Source organism: Ammospiza nelsoni, chromosome 20, assembly GCF_027579445.1.
Source record: "Ammospiza nelsoni isolate bAmmNel1 chromosome 20, bAmmNel1.pri, whole genome shotgun sequence".
Lineage (NCBI taxonomy): Eukaryota > Metazoa > Chordata > Aves > Passeriformes > Passerellidae > Ammospiza > Ammospiza nelsoni.
Genome location: NC_080652.1, coordinates 2,623,651 through 2,642,843, shown reverse-complemented (window position 1 = coordinate 2,642,843; position 19,193 = coordinate 2,623,651). Strand labels below are relative to the sequence as shown.

At 48.9% G+C, this 19,193-nt stretch overlaps 1 protein-coding gene across 4 annotated transcripts in view; it reads right to left on the bottom strand.

Moving 5' to 3' along the window:
* Window positions 1-19,193, bottom strand: part of LOC132082216 (histone-lysine N-methyltransferase EHMT1-like) — a 123,513-nt gene that overhangs the window by 37,339 nt on the left and 66,981 nt on the right. For 3 of the 4 annotated variants that reach the window (XM_059486383.1, XM_059486384.1, XM_059486381.1), the window contains exons 3-10: window positions 17,186-17,733; window positions 14,143-14,184; window positions 7,773-7,950; window positions 6,030-6,166; window positions 5,113-5,301; window positions 4,408-4,488; window positions 1,933-2,053; window positions 47-178 (exon numbers count right to left, since the gene is read on the bottom strand). In XM_059486383.1, the coding sequence (XP_059342366.1) occupies window positions 47-178; window positions 1,933-2,053; window positions 4,408-4,488; window positions 5,113-5,301; window positions 6,030-6,166; window positions 7,773-7,950; window positions 14,143-14,184; window positions 17,186-17,733 (1,428 nt within the window). The remainder of the gene's footprint in view (window positions 1-46; window positions 179-1,932; window positions 2,054-4,407; window positions 4,489-5,112; window positions 5,302-6,029; window positions 6,167-7,772; window positions 7,951-14,142; window positions 14,185-17,185; window positions 17,734-19,193) is intronic. The other variant, XM_059486382.1, reaches the window with a different exon arrangement.

Below are 19,193 nucleotides of genomic sequence, written 5' to 3'. Positions count from 1 at the left end.
CCCCAAACCCAACCTCGACCCCAGCCCAGCCCAGCCCAGCACTCACCCGCCGCAGGTGAGGAGAGGATCCCCTTCACCCGGAGGTCCAGGGAATCCAGGGACACCTCCATGTACTCCATGCTGTTCTCCTGGCTGGGGCCCTCCCTGCTGCCCAGCGAGGCTTTATAGGCTTCAGCACCTGGATGGGAACAGGGGATTCACAAAAACCCCACAGGAACAGCCACCCCAAGCCCGTGGGAACCACGAGGGCAGAGCACAGGGAATGTGCCACCAACATCTGGGCATGGCTGGGCACTGCTCTGCTCACACTGAGTGCCACCTCCAGCCAGGCAGGGAACGAGAAAAGGGAATAAATGAGATGGGTTCAGCCTCAGCAAGGGCACAAGGAAGGGATGACCCATGGCTGGAGCACCCTCCTGCCCCCAGCCTGGTACACACTGGCCAGGCAGGGCCAACTGCACCTCAGGAGGAGGATGAGACAGGTGAGTGGGAGGGGAAACACAAAAAAGTCAAGTTGTGCCTCCAAGTGAGCAGAGCTTTGCTGGGGAGGGACTGTGGGAGAGGGAACTGAGTGTCTGCACTCCCTTGGCTTCACTTTCTCTCCTGCTTGGCTTCTGCCAGTCCAGCTTGGCCAAGAGGGTTTGGGTGCCCTTCCAGACCAGCTGAAGGGACAGAAAACCAGCCTGCAGTGAAATGCAGAATTAGGTATTTGCTGTGACAGGGATCAAGGGTCCCTGTGGCATCCTGGGAGGAAGAGGAGGGAGCCAGGTGAGTGACAGAGCCCAGGCACAGAGCAGGGGCTGAAAAATGGTCAATTCACTCACAAGTACCAAAAAGCTGCTGATACAAAAATGACCTTTTTGCCCTGAATTAGCAAACCCAGAAGAATAAAAATAAATTCTTATTCACTGCTTTGGTGGCAGTGGATGTATGACACCCCAGCAATGAGGCTGAAGGCACAGCTGCATTTCCACCTTATCTCTCCCATGTTGTTGTTACCTTTCCCAAAGAAGAAGCATCACATCTGGCCTCTCCTCACCTCTCCCCTCTCAACAGAGCTCACTGAGATATTTTTTGGTGTTCAGTGACTCAGGACAAACAAGAGGGACCTTGAACAACACCCACACTTGGGATGGGCCCGAGGCAGCTCCTTCCTTGTGGTTCTTCCACAAGGAGCAAAGCCAAGCTGCACATTCCATTCAGCTGCACAAGCACCCACACAAAAACAATGCAGCACCACTGCAGGGTGGTTCTTTCTTTCCTTCTGCATGCAAACATCCTCCCTGGAGCTCATGGGACAGGAGTCCACGTTGACAGGTCACACAACCCCAGACTGCTTTGGGTGGGAAGGGACCTTAAAGCTCATCCCTTTCCAAACTCTGCCATGGCAGGGACACCTTCCACTGTCCCAGGCTGCTCCCAGCCCTGCCCAGCCTGGCCTTGGGCACTGCCAGGGATCCAGGGGCAGCCACAGCTGCTCTGGGCACCCTGTGCCAGGGCCTGCCCACCCTCACAGGGAACAATATTCCTATTATCTATATTATTAATTAACTAATTATTATTAATTATCTAATATTATCTATTCCTCCTGAATAGATAACATCAATTTCCTGTCTTTCAGTCTGAAGCCATTCCCCCTTGTCCTGTCACTATCTCCCCATATAAAATTCCTCTTCCACCTTTTTGTAAGCCCCACGAGGTCTTTTTTTGGATACTCCAAAATAAAGGGATTGATGAACAAAATAAAGCTCCTCCAGCATTCCAAGGACAAAGCCACGAGTTCTGCTGTGACAGTGACACCAGCAGCCCCTTCCAGTGAGGGGCAATTCACAGCCTGGCTCATCACATGGCCCAGCCTTGAGAAGGAAGGGTGAGCCCAGGCCTCAGGTCCTTCCCTGGGGTGGAATTTAGGAACAAACCCCCATCCATTACCTAGCACACCTCCTTGTTTCTTTTTATTCCTCCGCCTCCTCTTGCGGGTGGGTTTCAGCCATGGACTGTCTGTCTTCCCTTTCCTCTTCAGCAGCTTCTTCTTGACGCTGGACTCGGAGCTCTGGGGAAGCAGAGAGGCCACGTGCACGTCAGGCATGGTGGCACCAGGGTCCCTCCGTGGAACAGCCCTCACCCAGCTCCAGCAGGGCTCTGAAACCAAGGGCTGCTAAGGTGCCTTTATAGCACTGCAAAGGAAACCCAGGCACACGTGGGGGTGGATTTCCTGTCAGCTCAGCAGGCCAGGCTGCACTTTCTCTTCCATGGAGGCCCTCACACCACGCTCATGAGCAGCACTGCAGGTGGGCAGGCACATGCACACTTCCAGCTTCTCCCAAAAAATCATTGTACAATCACAGAATATCCTGAGTGCTAAGGGAGCCACAAAGAGCACCAAGTCCAGCTCCTGGTCTGTCACAGGTATCTTTTCATAAAAATCTTTTATGATTTTGTCTTCTAGGAAGCTGAGGCTCCAGAAAAAGAATGCAAACAATGGTTATCTGCTGCTGTAGAATGCAACAAGTGCATCTGTGATTAGCCCATGTTAGATGTGTATAGTTAATGGCCAATCAAGGACCGAGCTCTCTCTGGGACAGAATCAGAGAGAGCTCCTTTGTTATTCATTCCTTTTCTATTCTTAGCTTAGCTAGCCTTCTGAGAACATTTCCTTCTTTTTAGTACAGTCATAATGTAATATATATCATAAAATAATAAATCAAACCTTCTAAACATGAGGTCCACATTCTCGTCTCTCTCTTCATCCTGCAACCCTTGCAAGCCCTGTGACACTGGTCCTGCACAAACACCTCACCCTGTCCCTCAGAGGGCTGTCCCAACGCTTCTTGAGCTCTGGCAGTTGGGTTTTCAAACTCAAATATTCATGTTTCTCCACAAAAAAAACACTTTGCACTTGAAGGGCCACCTGGCAGGGCTGGAGTGGACCCAGGGGAACTGAGCCCCAGAGCAGCCCCTGAGCCAGGCACAGCACAGACCAGTCATGCAGCAAATACTCAGCCACACGTATGAATCTCAACAGACTTTGGGTTTTGGTTTCAAAAAATTCAGTTGTCTGTGGTGGGGTTTCAAAGTCAACAACAGAACAGGAATCAGGCACCCCAACCCTGCCAAGGTTCAATGCATCAATCATAAAATTCATGTTCAGACTGAAACTGTCAGCTCCTGATGCTTATCCAGCTGCCAGCAAAGCCTTGGAAAACCTCCTGGTACCACTACCAGCAGCTGGATCAGGCTCTGCCTCCACAGGCAGCTGTGCCAGGCCCTGCTGTCCCAGTGAGGGAACACGTGGAGCTGAGCCCTGGCTCTCCAGGGTGTCTGTGCTGCCCCAAAACCCCTGAGTGTGGGCTCAGCTTTACCCCAACTGCATCACTCTGCTCGTGGGGAGAGGTTTGTGTGTGAGCCAGTCCTGCCTGGGAGCTCAGTGACCCAGCAGAGCTCCAACCTCTGTCCATGACATGAAGATCCCACCTGGGAGTTTGGGTGTGAGTCCCAGCCCAAGCCATGGACAACAGACTGGCCTGAGCCACCCAAACCAGAACCAGGCTGCCCAGCCAGCCCCTGCTCCTCCTGGGCTGCTGCAGGGTCAGAATGTGGGGAACAAGACCCTGAACAGCTCCAGGGATTCCCTTGGTGTGTTTTGTGAGCATGATTCCACCTCCAGCTCAACACATCAAGAATTTCCTCAACTCTTTCTGAAGAGCTGGGTGTCTGAAATGCTGGCTCCTCAGCCTGAGAGGCTGTGGAAGGACAGTTTTTAAGGAAAGGGGAAGGAGGCAGGCAGAGACATTCAACGAACAACCTAAATTTAAAAATCACCAGGTTCTCTTCACCAACCATCTAAAAATAAAAAAGTAGAAATCCCCAGCAGCTGCTGAAAGTCCTGACCTGGTGCTGTACGACCAAGGTCCCAGGGAGAGTGCCTGTCTGTCTGATGCTGTTTGTCTCCCTGCTAGGAGCTGCTCACCAGGAACATTGAATTTAGGCTGTGGGCTGGGCCAGTGGATCTGGGAACAACCCCACGCCAGCAGATGTTGGGGTTGGAGAGAAAGCTTTGCTGCTCCTACCCGGTGCCAACAGTGCATCTGAGGAACTCGGGCACCCTTAAACACCTCTGCTAACATTCAAATTATTAAAAGCAGTCAACACCTCATTGAAAACAACAAAAGCCCATTAGTTAGCATCAGAATGTAATTAAATGTGCCACGGATCAGGGTTAAGCACCTTGTGGAAAACAATACTCGGTGTGTGGGTGGTTTCAGAGAATGAGTTTTGTCAAGGAGACTTGAAACTGCACCGCTTTGGCTTTGCTCTCTCTCTCTCTCTTTCTGGCAGCAGTGCAAAGGGGAAAAATTATTATCAACAGGCCACGGGCTGAAAAACACATTTAGCAGCCCAGCTTACCAAGTCAGACTCGTCTCCATCCTCCTCCTCCTCCCCTGATTCTACAGACTCTTGCTCTTCCTCAGACTCGCCATCATCGATCTGCAGCCACCATTTGCCCAGGAACAGAATGGGTCAGTCAGGTCGGGTCTCCCAAACAGAGCATCCCCCACACCCCTGGTGATCCCAGCAGAGCATCCCCCACCATCCTGCTGTGCCCACACACACCAGAGCACCCCAGCCCCAAGCTGCACATGCACTGAGCCCAGTGAGCTGCAACCACATCATGGAACATCCGTGGGGAGGGTAGAGGGAAAAAAAAAAATCCACTCCAGAATAAAGTTTTCCAACTAAATTTCAACTTCTTTGATAATCCCAAACCAGCCTCATGCCTGTACTGTGTATCAAAATTTGGGGGGAAAAAAAGCAATTGGATTATTTTAGTGCTTTCCCAAGAAAGGCTGAGAAGATGTTTCCTATTGGTTCAGGAAATCCCAGAACCCCATGGCTGGGGTTCTGCAGAGTGGATCCCAGAACTGTGTAGGGCTGGAACTGGGGGGGAGGTGGGGAGACCCTCACAGGTGCAATGGGAAATGGTCACAAAGGGCCTTTCTACCATTGCTGCCATCTTGCAGGTGAAAACCCCTAGAAATTGCTTCAATCCATGCCCCTGCGGGCCCTGCCACCCCATGCTGCTCCCCAGCCCCAGCAGGGCACAGGAATCACCTTCCTGGCGTTGTCCGCGTCGGACGCGCTGTCCTTGGAGGTCCTGTTGTCATCCCCAGGGAACATGGCTGCCTGATCTGCTCCATGATCATCTTCCTCTTCCAAATCATCCGAGTCCTCCTCCTCAGAGTCCACATCTATGCTCTCTCCGTTCACGTGGGGGCTGCCATCCCCCAGCTCCTTGTCACTCTGCAGGTCACCCAATCACACGAGACACAACATCAATTCCTGAGATCCATCCCAGATTCCCCTTTGTGCTTGGAGTCTAAAGCTGGCTCTGTGTCCATGCAGAGCTCTTGCCATTGTCACCTCACCCTGCTGGACCTGGGGACCACGAGGAGTCATTGCAGACTCACATGGTTAGGGGAGGAGAACCCCATTCCAGCATGGAGGGATGCAGGAAGGTTTCCAGGGAATGGAAAGGGAAGTAACATCACATTGGGATTTTCATATCACTCCTTGAAATCCCAGCACTGTTCTCCTTGAATTCTAAGCCCAAAACTTCAGGGCACAGCTCGCAGCAAAAGCAGAATTTCATCAGGAATGAGTCCATATCTAAACTTTTAAAAGTAACCAAGTGTTTTTCTGTACAGCCTCAGGCAGCAACATGAGACCTTGAGGACCAAAACAAAAGGGGCCTGCTTCAAATCTCTCCAGTTGCCCAGGATTCACAGGACAGAAGGGGAACATTCATTGGAAAAGGTTTGTTTAGCAGCTGGTACCTGAACAGCCCCTCTGGAACAGTCATTCCCAAAGCAGCAAGGAAGCTGCTGCCAGAGGGAAGAGGAGACTCAGAAGGGAAAATGTTGATCCCAACAAGCCAGGACACCCCTGCACCTCCACATGGGTTTGGTGTCCAAAACAAGGGACATGGAAGTGACAACAAACATGTGCAGTGAGCTCAGTGCTGCCCTTACCTTGGCACCCACAGAGGAATGAGTTATGCTCTTGAACATCTCTATCATTGTTCTCTGTTTTAACACTTTGGTCTTTTTCTTGGGAACCAGGCTATAGGTTCCCATTCTCCGCTTTTTCTTCCGAGATACTGCAGCAGCTGCAAGAGAGGAGCAGAGGGAACCCAAAGTTTGCTCAGGAAGGAAAAGAAGGGACAGAGAGCATGGGAGAGGGACTGGGGACAAGGGCCTGGAGTGCCAGGACACAGGGAATGGCTCCCACTGCCAGAGGGCAGGGCTGGATGGGATATTGGGAATTGGGAATTGTTCCCTGTGAGGGTGGGCAGGCCCTGGCACAGGGTGCCCAGAGCAGCTGTGGCTGCCCCTGGATCCCTGGCAGTGCCCAAGGCCAGAAATAAAATCTTCAACAGGCTGCAAAACAACTGCTAAATGTGACTTTTTCATGGCAATTCTGTTAAAAGTTTTTTTAATCAAATTAAGTCTCGTGCAGTAAAGATTTATTTAAAGGCACATGCAGCAATGGTAAAAAAAAAAAAAAAAAAAAAAAGAAAAAAAAACAAGAATTCCCAGAAAGGGGTGAAAAGATCTCTCATGTGTATAAAAATATTACATCTAAGGATTGTAATAAAAAGGATCAGCACAAATTTTTAAAGGAAACTCCAGGATGCAGTTGGAGCTCCCTGTGCTCACATGTTGTGGGTCACTGGCTGGACAGGGCTGGGATCACCTGGGACAGTGGGAGGTGTCCCTGCCATGGCAGCAGTGGCACTGGATGAGATTTAAGGTCCCTTCCAACCCAAACCTTCTGTGATTCTATGTAATCACACCTGAGGGCAAAACCTGGGAAAACTTCCCAGTCCAACAGATTTATTTACAAGTGAAGCAGAAGATGACACACGGATGTGCAGACACACAGACACCTTCATGCCAGGGCTGCCCAAACCCTCAGTGCCCTCTGCATGGCCCCTCCATCAGCACACACAGCATCAAATCCTGAAATTATCCTGCATTTGGTGTTGTAGGAGGCTCAATGGAATCCAATTGCTCAAATTGAGACTGCAAGGCCAACAATACCGACTGACAATGGAAGCAATCTGACAGTAACTGAAGAACACACGGGGAAAAGGCACCTTACATAAAGAGCTGTTTGCCACTTCACCTCATTTCACACCTCCTATGGAAGTCTGTTTGATTCCTTTCAGTCCTTTGATTGGGTCTTAATTTGTTAAGTCTCCCTCTTGGCCTTCTACTCAAAGCAGCCATGGCAGCTCCCTGCCTGCTGCTGACTGAGGTGAGTGCACAGCACAGGGATGCTCGGTGCAGGCTCTTTTAGGAACTGCCAGCTTCAGCACCACTGGTATTGTTTGCACTTGCACAGCCTGTTCCTTGGAAGTGTTTTTTCATCTTCCATGGTAATGAAATTTCACCAGAATTTATGAAGAGACCGCTAAAAACTTCTGTGAAGCCAATTAATTTTATTTATAAGGCTGTAATTCTTGGTAAGCAGCTGTGGAGATATTCAAAGCCCTACAGAACTGATAGAAACCTCTTCAGAACATCCCAGAGGAAAAGGGATCAAAGTGTCTCCTCTAAGAAAAGGAGAAAAAAGGGAAGGGAACCCTGGAGGAGACTGAGTGGTGAAAAGGTATTAACAGACTTTTAACCTCCTCATCTCCCTCTCAACCCCACAGGTTTGGGAGTTGGGAGCTGCTCAGGATTCCAGCATTCCAGCCCTTCCCTCTTTACCTGTCTGTGCCTTGGTGGTGGCCACATAGCTCTGGTTCTGAGGTAGTGACTGGTGAAGGCCCGGGAGAGAGGGCAACGCCAACGGCTTCACGAAGTCCAGCATGTTCTCAAACTCCTTCTCCTTGGATTCTTTCTGATCTCTGCTGTCTCTCCCATCTTTGGGGTCTTTACTTGCATGCTGGAAAACAAAAAGGCAGTTAAATTGAGTTTTTGGATTGAAGAATTTTAAAAAATTAGAAATGAATTGAATTAATTTCTCTTGACCAAAATCTCTTTTATTTGAGGGCAGGAGGAGCACATTCCCAGCAGGAGCACACAGATCAGGGGGCTTTGCCCAAGCACTGCCAGCCTGGCTGAGTGGCTCCCCAGGGCTGGAGGCTGTGCAGGTGACAGGCAAGGACAGAGGCAGTGACAAGGAGAAGACTCTGCTTGCACAGCTCTGGGTGCCTCTGGAGAAGAGGAACCAACTCAAGCACAGCACTTGTTCCCTGTGACACCAAACAAGCTCAGCAACACCCTGCAGAGCTGTTCTAGAGGAGCAGGCAGCAAAGGAAAGGGATTTTCCTTTTGGACAGCACCTGGCACCACTGAGCCTCAGCAAAGGCTCCCCTCTAGCCCAGCACACACCAAGCACAGCCAAAGCAGCTCCTTCCTTGACACTGAGCTGTCCAAGCTCCCCTTAACCCCCTGTTCCCACTCCAGCTGCTGCTGTTCCAGCCCCCAGGCTCCAGGCTCCTGCTGCAAACCAAAGGGATTTTAGAGTTGTTCCTGCAGCTCCTCCCAGGCACCACAGTCACTCACACCTGCTCTGATGTGAACCTGTACCCAAGACAAAGTCAAATCCTGCACCTCTGGTTATGAAAGAAGAGTCTCTACAGCTCCACAGAGAATCATTTAGGTTGGACAAGACCTTTAAGGTCACCAAGTCCAACCACAAAGCCAGCAGTGCCAAGTCCACCACTCAGCCATGTCCCTGAGTGCCATTTCTCAGCTCTTGATGTTGCTTCAATGTTTTCCTTCTCTAATTTAGGAAACAATCCCCTTCCTGTGTGTCTAACTCCATTTTCTGTACCCTAAAAGCCTCAGACAGAGAGGTCCAGACTATGTGTGTGTTTCCTTTTTCCATCTGTGTTTATTCTTTAAACAGCCATGGCTTGGTTTGATGTGCCTTTTGTGTCAAGTGTGCCAAAGGGAAGCCAAGGTCAGGGCAAGGCCCCTCAGTCCAGCTCACTGAAACATTTTCCTGTCCCAGCCCAGCAAGGAGGTGCCTGGTGAGACAAGGAAACACATGGAGGAATGAAACAAAGCCCCTGCTGCTCCTTCTGAGCCACAGGGTCAGCAGGCATTGGGGTGGCAGCAGCTTCTGCTGGGCCATTTTACACTGGATTTACCCTCTGGTTTATCCCACTGCATCCAGCGGGGCAGCAGGCAGGGCTGGCAGAGCTGCTCCAGCAAAACAAGAGAAAAAGCAGCAGAACACAAGGAAAGACTGGGACAATTGGGATTGCTCAGCCTGGAAAGGAGAAGGCTCTGGGGAGACCCCATTGTGGCCTAACAGTACCTGAAGGAATTATGAGAAAGAGAGAAACTCTTCACAAGGGCACAGAGTGCCAGGACAAGGGAATGGCTTCACACTGAAAAAGAGTGGGGTTAGATGGGATATTGGGAATGAGGAATTGTTCCCTGGCACGGGGTGCCCAGAGCAGCTGTGGCTGCCCCTGGATCCCTGGCAGTGCCCAAGGCCAGGCTGGACAGGGCTGGGAGCACCTGGGACAGTGGGAGGTGTCCCTGCCATGGCAGGGGTGGCACTGGATGGGCTTTAAGATCCTTTCCAACCCAAACCATTCCATGATTGTAAGGTTTAAGTGCTGCCCCACTTGCAGAGAACTCTTCTTTACAGGACTTGTGAAGCAAGAGCTGAAAAACCCCAGCAGAAAGAGGAATGCAGGCAGATGCAAGGCTGGACTAAAAAGCAGGAAGCAATAAAAGCACTCAGGTTCAGGCAGGCAGCCCCAGCCACTGCTCTCCAGCAATGTGACCTTGGGAACAAGCAGGGAAGAGGCTGATTCCCCTCATTAGGCTGTGCCACGTGTGTGGTGCTGGCAGAGGCAGGCCCAGCAGAGCCCTAATGATAATCAGAAATGACCCACAGCAAAAGGCCATCAAAGTGCCAATGATTCCTGCAGCAAGCCCATAACTTATGGCTCAATTGCCACAGCTTTTCTAAAAGGGCAGCAAGTCTTGGATTAAGGATTTCAAAGATGACAAATCCACCACAGCCTTTGATATGTTGTTCCAATGCTTAATTGCTCTCACTGTCAAATAATTAAATGCATTATGTTTTTGCAACTAAATTAAAAAGCCCTGTCTCATCAGAACCTCTCACTCCCAGGAGACATTTATGGACCAACTTCTTTTTTTTCTTTTTAAACTTTTCTCTTCAATAATTGTAATAAAATGAGCAAATTAATTTGCCATAGGATCATTTTCTGGATCACCCTGAGTCTGCTCCCAGTTGTTCTACCCCTTAAAAAATGCACGTCAGGAGTGCAGGGCACAGGATGCCAAGAATAGTCTCAACAATACTATTTATACCTCTTAAAAGTCCTCAGTTTATAGATCTAAAGGTTAACAGTAACTCTTGGCTACACAATTATTCTGAGAATTCCCAAGTCCCCTGATAGATCCAATGCTTTCCATTTCTAACTTAAAATTAGAAAAATGAGTTTGGGACAGGCAGATCTGACACAAGTGTGAACAAGGGCTGCATTTTTTGTCCTTTAAGAGCAGGTTTTTGCAACTGGTCTCTAACAAAAGGTGCTGTTGCTCCCAAATGCCAGGAATTCACACTCAGGCCATGCCAGGCTGCTTGGAAGAACACAATCCAACTTGTAAATTTAAAGGTATTATGTTATTAGCTTAGGGTTTTTCTCTACCTCTGTAATAACAACACAGAAATAAATTTAAAATCTTCAACAGGCTGCAAAACAACTGCTAAATGTGAGGTTTTTCATGGCAATTCAGTTAAAAGGTTTTTTTTAACTCAAGTCTCATGGAAGAGAGATACTTGAAGATACTTAAAGATTTACCTGGAGGCACATGCAGCAATGGTAAAAAAAACCAAGAACAACAAGAATTCCCAGAAAGGAGTGAAGAGGTTTCTTGTGTTTATAAAAACATTACATCTAAGGATTGTGATAAAAAGGATCAGCACAAATTTTTAAGTCAGTTTTCTCACCACCTTTCCTGGTTCTCAGCTACATAAAACAGTCACATCTTTGCTACTCTTATTAAACAGATTTCATCCAGTTTGAGAGAAGCACTGAGAGCAGAATGCCATGCAAAGGAAACTCCAGGATGCAGTGGTCACATGTTGTAGGCCACCTGAGGCCAAGAAAGGGCCATAAATGAGACAGAAAAAGAAATTGCAACACCAACATCTTCATTTCTTGCAGCTTCTCATGTGGTATCAGCTTTGTGTAGTGAATAGTGAAGAATTTGGGCAGATATTCCAACACTTCCAGCAATGGTTGTGCCTGGAAACAGCAGAAATGGGACCACCACTACGTGCAACCCCACTGTGAGAAATACAGCCAAGAAAATGGGCTAGATTGGGGCAAGAACAGGATATTTGATGCGTTTACAAAAATTAAACTCAAGTGCTGTCTACATTTTACAGGATCAACCACATTTCTATTATTGGCACTGAAGTCCCCAACAGCAGCAGGGGGAAGTTATTAAAATGGCAAAAGACAGAATATCCTCAGTTGCTTTGGTTTTTTTTCCCTGAAAGCAAAACTACAGAACAAACCAACCTCAGTCATGGACGCTTCTGTTGGCTCTATAAACTCCACAGGACATTTTTCCCACTGCCCAGCATTTAAAGGGTCTTTCCATCACTAAAACCAGCAAGAAGGGAGAGAAACCAGAGTGTTGGTGGAAGGACACAGGCATAGGTCCTGCCTGGGAGCAGGGCAGCTCTAAGCACTGCAGAAGGGCTCCTGATGCCTGAAACCACCTCAGGCTGAGATTCTGGGCTCCCTTAGTCCTGTGCTCTGCAGGACTCTCATCTCCAGCACACAACCCAGAGCCAACAGGGCAGGAGGAGTGAGCTGGGCAGCCCTGCCACAGGGAACAGGGCAGCTGGATGGAGAGCTCTGCCTCCCCATCCACCAGGAACAGGGTCAGGAGATTTGTACCAAGGCACTGCCTTTGAAGAGCACGAAGCAGCAGCTCCCAGGGGGATCTGCCTCTAACAACTGGTGAGTGGTGGTTAAGCAAGAAATATCAGTCTGCTATAAAAAATTGATCACAAGCAGATGATAGTGCCTGTAGGAGCTGTGGTGGTGCTGCTCTGTCTTTGCTGCTGCAGGATTGTGGTTTTCACTGCTGAATTTCAGCAGCCTGATCAAGCCTCACCTTGGAGCAACAAGCCTGCAAGGCTTTGCTCTTAGTCTAGATCAGATTAATGATCTGCTGATTAATATGTGCCCATTAGAGGGGGGATTACATGGTGACTTGGTTACAATTGCACTTATCTGAGTGCAGTCACATTCCTACATAAAAAACATGATTTAGGCAGCCAGGTAGACTGAGCTGAAGTGAAGATGTGGCCCCAAACCTGCACTAAAAGTGTTTCTGAAGCAGAGCACTGAGGGGTATCCCCTCATCCTGTCCCCTCCTGCACCAAACTGCCCCAAGGCAAGGGAGTGTCACACATCAGTCAAAACGAAACAGGGAGCCCAGGGCAGATGTGCCACCAGGGCTCCTGACCCCACCAAACCCCTCTGCAGGGGCCAGGGCTGTTATTTCTGTGGGCTGTGGTCAGAGCTGGGGCGGCACCTCCAGCAGCAGCAGTTCAATATCAGGTTAAAGCACTGCACAACAGCCTTCACTCTCACTTCCCTCTGCAGCAAACCCTCTAAGGAGCCCAATGGCAGCACTGTCACTCCTGAAGGAGGTTTCCCATCAGGGAAGGCTCTGGAGGGGCTGTGAGGAGCAGCTGAGGGCTCTGGGGTTGCTCAGCTGGAGCAGAGTGAGGGCAGAGCTCCCCGGGGCTGCAGCTCCTCCCGAGGGGCAGCTCCCATCTCTGCTCTGGGCCAGGGACAGGAGCCAGGGCACGGCTGGGGCTGGGCCAGGGCAGCTCAGGCTGAGCTCAGGGCAAGGCTCTGCCCCCAGAGGGTGCTGGCACTGCCCAGGCTGCCCAGGGAATGGGCACGGCCCCGAGGCTGCCAGAGCTCCAGGAGCCTTTGGGCAGCGCTGCCAGGGGTGCCCAGGGTGGGGCTGCTGGGGGGGCTGGGCAGGGACAGGAGCTGGGCTGGGGGATCCCTTCAGTCCCTCCCAGCTCAAGACATTCTGTGATTCCACGATATTTATCTCTGCCCAACCTCACACACACCAATTTCACTCTGTCAGTCCCATGGAGCACACCTGGACACCTCTCTGGAGCAGGATGGACCTTCTGAGTCCTCCCCAAGGACACAATATCCCCATTATCACCACCCCCATCAGGCCCTGCCCTTTTGCTTTATGTTTCCTGCACACGGGAGGGTCAGAGCCTGCTGAGCAATCCCAGACCCCTACAATCCCCTGGCTGTCACCTGCCTGCCCCAAGAGATGGCCACAGGGTGTTCTCCAGGCCAGAGGCTCCTGCAGCACAGCAGCACCACAAAGGAGGCAGTTTAAAAGCTCTGGGATCAGGTATTTAATGGCAATGCTACTGAAGGGAATAGTTTGATGAACATTGGTGGAAAGACCTACATTGGTAGAAAGACCTACATGAGCAAAGCATCTCCTGCTCCAAGCTCTTCCTCCCTGCCCACATGGTCTCCCCCAGTTAAACTGGCACCTGGCATTTTGGGGACACACTGTGAATCAGGCCAAAACACCCATTTAAAGGATTTTTGCACTGTTTCCTGACCCAGTCCTCTGCACAGCATAAAAAATACCACCAGAGACACACACCCCAAACTCCAGCCCTGTGGTCACCACGGAAAGGAAACACAACTTGGGATTCCCAGTTCATCCATCTGCTCCTCCTGTCTCCAAGGTAACTCTGGGATGCCCTCACCACCTTTTCCATCCTTTACCCCTCATGTTTTACTGAAGTTCAGCTCAGCAGCTGGTTCCCAAGCAGGAGGAGCCTTCTCCCAGCACAGCACACACACACAGACACACACTTGCCTTTCAGTCTGCTGCCTGGCCCTGCAAACTTTTGGGTTCTTAACAGGGCTGTAAAATGGATTAGCAGTGAAAGATTCTTCCAAAAGGGCAGTGCTTGTGTTACTGCTCTGTTCAGAAGGGGAGCAGAAATGATGCTCTCTGCTCAAAAACCACCTTAACATGCGACAACATCAATTAAAATTGTCACCTGTTTCAGATTCAGCTTCGATCCCAATTCAGGAAGCAACTCCTAAACAGAGAAAAAGCTGGTTAAATTGGTGAGAAAATTCTCTCCTTCCTTTCAGAGACCAATTCACATGTGCAGGAAAAGGTTACCAAGGTCCCCTGACACCTATTGGATTACACAAAACAATTTCTTGGCCCCAGTGGGTTTCTGCAGGAGCCAGGGGGAACAAATGTTCACACTTCGCAGGCAGCAAAACACCTTCCTCCCCTCCTCCTCCTCCTCCCAGGCAGAACAGTTGTGCAAGAACAGTTTCACCAAGAAAACAGCAATGCCCTAAAAAATACTAACCAAGCAAACTACTGTGGTCTGTAATAGCAGTTCCTGGGTGATTTCCACAATTTATTTCCCAGGATACAGCACCTGATTTCACAGAGGTTTTTTAAGGGGAGAAGGTGTGAAGGTTGGTACAGGAAAAGCTCCTGAGCTGAGGAGCCTCCTCTAAGCAGCTCAACAAAGAAATAATTGGGACAGAAAAATGACAGCTTAGCAAGGACTCTGCTGCTCCAAAGAAAATAGCATGTAAATTCCAGAGACAATAGGGAAAAATGAGGTAGTAATTATCAGGAAGGCTGAACACACAGATGTTTCATTGTCTTGCAGAACTGAGATCAGATCTTGGGTTCCCATTCAGCTGCAGAGGCTTGAGCAGAGAACATGGGAACAGCCTCTTCTCACCACCTTCCTGGGAATGCTGCTTCTCTCCCTATTTTAAGCCCAAGGCAAATGCCCAGAGGAGCTGAGGACAGGCTATGCACTTTCCAGAGCAGCCCAACAAGTGCAGGCTTTGGTTTTTTGAAGCTGCTTTTGTTGTGTGAGCAAAGGACCAGCAGCTCCATCCCAGTGAGCTGTCCCAGCACTCCCAGAGCTCCCAAACACCCCATGCCACCTCCCAGAGACAAACCTTGAAGCCCAAGGGGTTAAACAGAAATATTCTTCTGATATATCATAAAATATGAATGAGGGAAACACTCTCTCCCAACCCAGCAGTCACCTTTAGGAGGGAATTGCCTCTTTCAATTGCTCAGCCCCAGGGGATCCCTCTCTGCTAAATCCCACCAGGGTCTGGGGGTTTGCCTGGCCTAATTCCAGTGCACAACTGGGGGCTGGAGGCTGCAAAGCCTTCCCTGGGTAGGAGAAACCCAGATGGGAGCTGGATGGCAGCTGGGCTTCCCTGTGCAAGCCAGAAACACAGGCAGGGTGAGAGCAGAGAACTCAACCACGGCCAGGGCCAGGCAGAGGGGAATGAGGGCTCAGGGGGGCAGGCAGCTGTGGCTCCTGCCCCTCTCCTGAGCCTGGTGCCCACAGGTTTGGGATCCTGCTGTGCCCTTTGGACTCCCAGCTGCTCCCAGAGGCACAGGTGGTGCCACAGCAACGGCGCCTTCCCCCATCTGGGGCTGGCCAGGTGCCACCCTCTCTTTTCCCTTTTTCCTCTCTCTTTCCCTGCTCCAGACCACAGGGACTCCCAGCTCTGAGCCTTTCACACCTCACACTGCTGTGCTGAGATGAGGGGACATCTGAGGGCCCTGTGGATCTGCTGGATCACAGCACCAATGCATTGCACCGACTTGACAAGGCTGCAGCAGCTTCCATGCATTTCTGGGAAGGATCCCATGGCTCACCCTTCCCTTGACTCCCATGGCTCACCCTTCCCAGTCTCCCTCAGACACAGCACAATGAGAGGATCCAGCTCACTGTAGTCATACAAAGCATCACAGAGATGAAAATTGCTTACAGTGGAGCTCTGCCTGTTGCAGGATCTATTCCCTACCTCTGGCAAAGAACCAAGAAAATAACCAAATTTGTCAATAACCACGACAAAGAGAGGCCCGTTTCTGTCCTCCCCACTATGACATGAATGCACCAAATGACATTTCCTTATGCCTCCAAAAAAAAAAATTTAAAAAAAGCAGGGCTCTGCTTTATTAAGTGATGGTAAATCCACCCTAAGGATCCTGGAGAGAACATTTCCCAATGACATGGAGAGAAAGCATCATCTCCTTTAGCCCTATAATGATTCCTACAGCAAAGCAATCAAGGGCCTCACAGCTCAGCTCCTTGACAGCTTCTGAGCTTGGGAGGAGCCTCAAGCTTACATGCTAGGCTTAATTTCCTTTGGGTTGACCTCAGAAAAAATCTAATTTGTTTCACAAGCAGCTCTGGATATCAGCAGAGGCTGATGAGCAATAGAGCCGTGAGAGAAAGGCCATTTAGTGTCTCACACAGATGTGTTGGAGGAGGCAATTGATCAATTATATATTTAGAAATGCATTGGGGATGGGAACTGGTGTTGCCATGTGACCAACTACTTCAACATTTCTGTCTGGTGGAAGAGAAAAAATTAAAATAAAAATAAGTAACTAACTAACTAACTATAGATATAGATATGAATATAGATTAACTAAATATAGATATAGATATTTTTATATAGATATAGATATCTATATAAAAATATAGATAAATATCAATATAAATATAGTTTTATATATAGAAATATATAAACAAATATAATATATTTATTTATATACATATAAAATTGTGTATATTATGAAATTATACATTAATTATAATATTATATTTGAAATAAAGGATAATATAAAATATATAAATTAAAAATATAATATAGATAAGAAATATATATATAGATATTTATATATCTATATAAAATATAGATAAACTATCTTTATAAAAATTAAAATAAGATAAAAATTAAATTTAAATTAAAAATTAAAATAAAATAAAAATTAAATAAAAGTAAAATAAAAATAAAATAAAAGTAAAATAAAAATAAAATAAAAATAAAATAAAAATTAAATTAAATAAAAATAAAAATAAAAATAAAAATAAAAATAAACAAAAAACAATAAAACCACCAATTCACTCAGCAGGCAAGCTCTGAACACCACGTGTTGCCATGCAGCCAGGCACCCCCCAGACCCCCAGAGAAAGCCAAGAGCAAGCCCAGCAGCAGCAGCAGCAGCAGCTCTGTGCTGGGCAGGTACATTACCAGGCTGGGGGTGGGTTTAGGCATTGTCTTCCGTGCTCTGTGCACCTTGACTTCAGCATTAGCAGCAGGGCCTTTTTTAGCATCCGTGTCCTTGCTGCCCTCCCCGAGCTTGCTTGGCATCGTGGCTTGGAGCTGGGCAAAGGACCCCACAGTCCTGCCTTTGCCTGCTCCTCCAGGCAGGGTTTTTGCAGCATGGCCAGTGAGAGAAGCAAAGCTGGTAGTCCTTAGAGGCTGCTCCTGTGCCATCTGCTTGGTTAGGATATATCCATTGCTCCCTGTGACAGAAGTCTGTGTGAAGTCATTTGCTTTCAGATGGTTTTGCTTCCCAGGCTCGCTGTCCGAAATGCCATTTTCTGCTATCCTATTTAATTTAGTAGAAGAGTCCTGCTGGCTCACTTTCGTGTTGTCCTGAGTGTTTTTCGCTGGGTTTGGGTGGCCCCCACCCTCGCTGTGCTCACAGGAACCGTTGGTTTCACCATCCACTGCCATTTTTGGTTCCCCCACTTGCTTTTCTGCAGCGCTTTCATCTGCAGCCATGGCATTAAACCCTGCAGGGAGAGGGAGGAAGAGAGGAGAAAAGGGTCACAAGTGGGTTGAAACCCCAAGGCTGAAACTCCCATGCTGAACTCCAAGCACAGCTACTCACAGTGGAAGAGCCACCATGCCTGATGTAAATCACAGAATCTCAGAATATTTAGGGTTGGGAAAGATCTCCAAGATATCCAACCATGGATCAACCACCACCACATCAACTAAAGCACAGTTTTAGTTGTCAGGCTGTTCCCTCACCCACCTGCCCAGCCCTCCTCGCTCCTCACACGGTGACATTTGGGGTGGTGGCCCAGGTGACAGCAGTCACTCCCACCTGCCTGAGCTGCAGATGTGGCCATTTATTCCCAACAATGGATTTTTCAAGGTAAATATTATCTCTGGCTTTTCCAATAACTGCATTTATTGCACCATATGTCAACACCTCACCTGGCAAACAAAACTCTGCCCCATCTTGCATCCGGATCTCTGGCAAAGCCCTTCCCAAAGCCAGTCTGACACAGAAAAGCTTTGCTGGGCTGTCCCAGGGAGCTTTTATGGCTCTCACACAGCCCAGCAGCCAAATGTCATCCCCACATGAAAACCCCATCAGGGCTCTACTGCTACAGGAACATCCCAAGGAAAAACTCCTGGCTATCCCAGCTCTCCTGGGATATGTTCTTCAGTGGAAATTGGCTCTTTCAGCACAACAAAGCACAACAGGTCCAGGATTCATGGTGGCATTTCAGAGGGAAGAGCAGGAGTAAACACAGGAGTGAAGCGTGATAAATGCATTTTTAGACTGAAATCATTCTATGATTCAAATGCAGCAAGTTTTTTGCAGCCTGACAAAGCTCACACACAACAATGCCCACATAAAACAAACATTTCCAACATTTCCCTGCTGTCCATCAATGACTTTATCCCACCAAAGAATTCAAATCCAAGCTGAAAAATCCAATTAGGAATGTCACATACTTGCAGTAAAAGTTTCTGACATGACAACCCAGCAGCTCCCCAGGCACCCAGGAGTGATAACAATTCCCTGGCATGCTCAGAGCAATGATTACATCAACCTGCTGTTAGGGATTCCTTGGCTTGTTTTCCTTCCAGAGAGCAGACAGTTATGAAAAGCAACACAAGAAGTACAGGGAGAGCTCTGTCAGAGCAGGGGGGATTGGTTCAAACCAGCTTCCATCAAAGCAATTTTCACCTATAGGATCCAGAGAGCCTGGAGTCACACTGGAGGAACAGCCAGACCACTGGGTACCAGCTCCTCATTTCACACTGCCCTCAGAGCACAAACAGGCAAGGAGAACATTCTGAACAACATTCTGAATCCCAAAACCAAGGCTGGAAAAACTGCCAAGACCATGGGGTCCAACCTGTGACCGATCCCCACCTCGTCATCCAGCCCAGAGCCCTGAGTGCCACCTCCAGGTGCTTGTTGGACACCTCCAGGGATGGGGACTCCAAACTT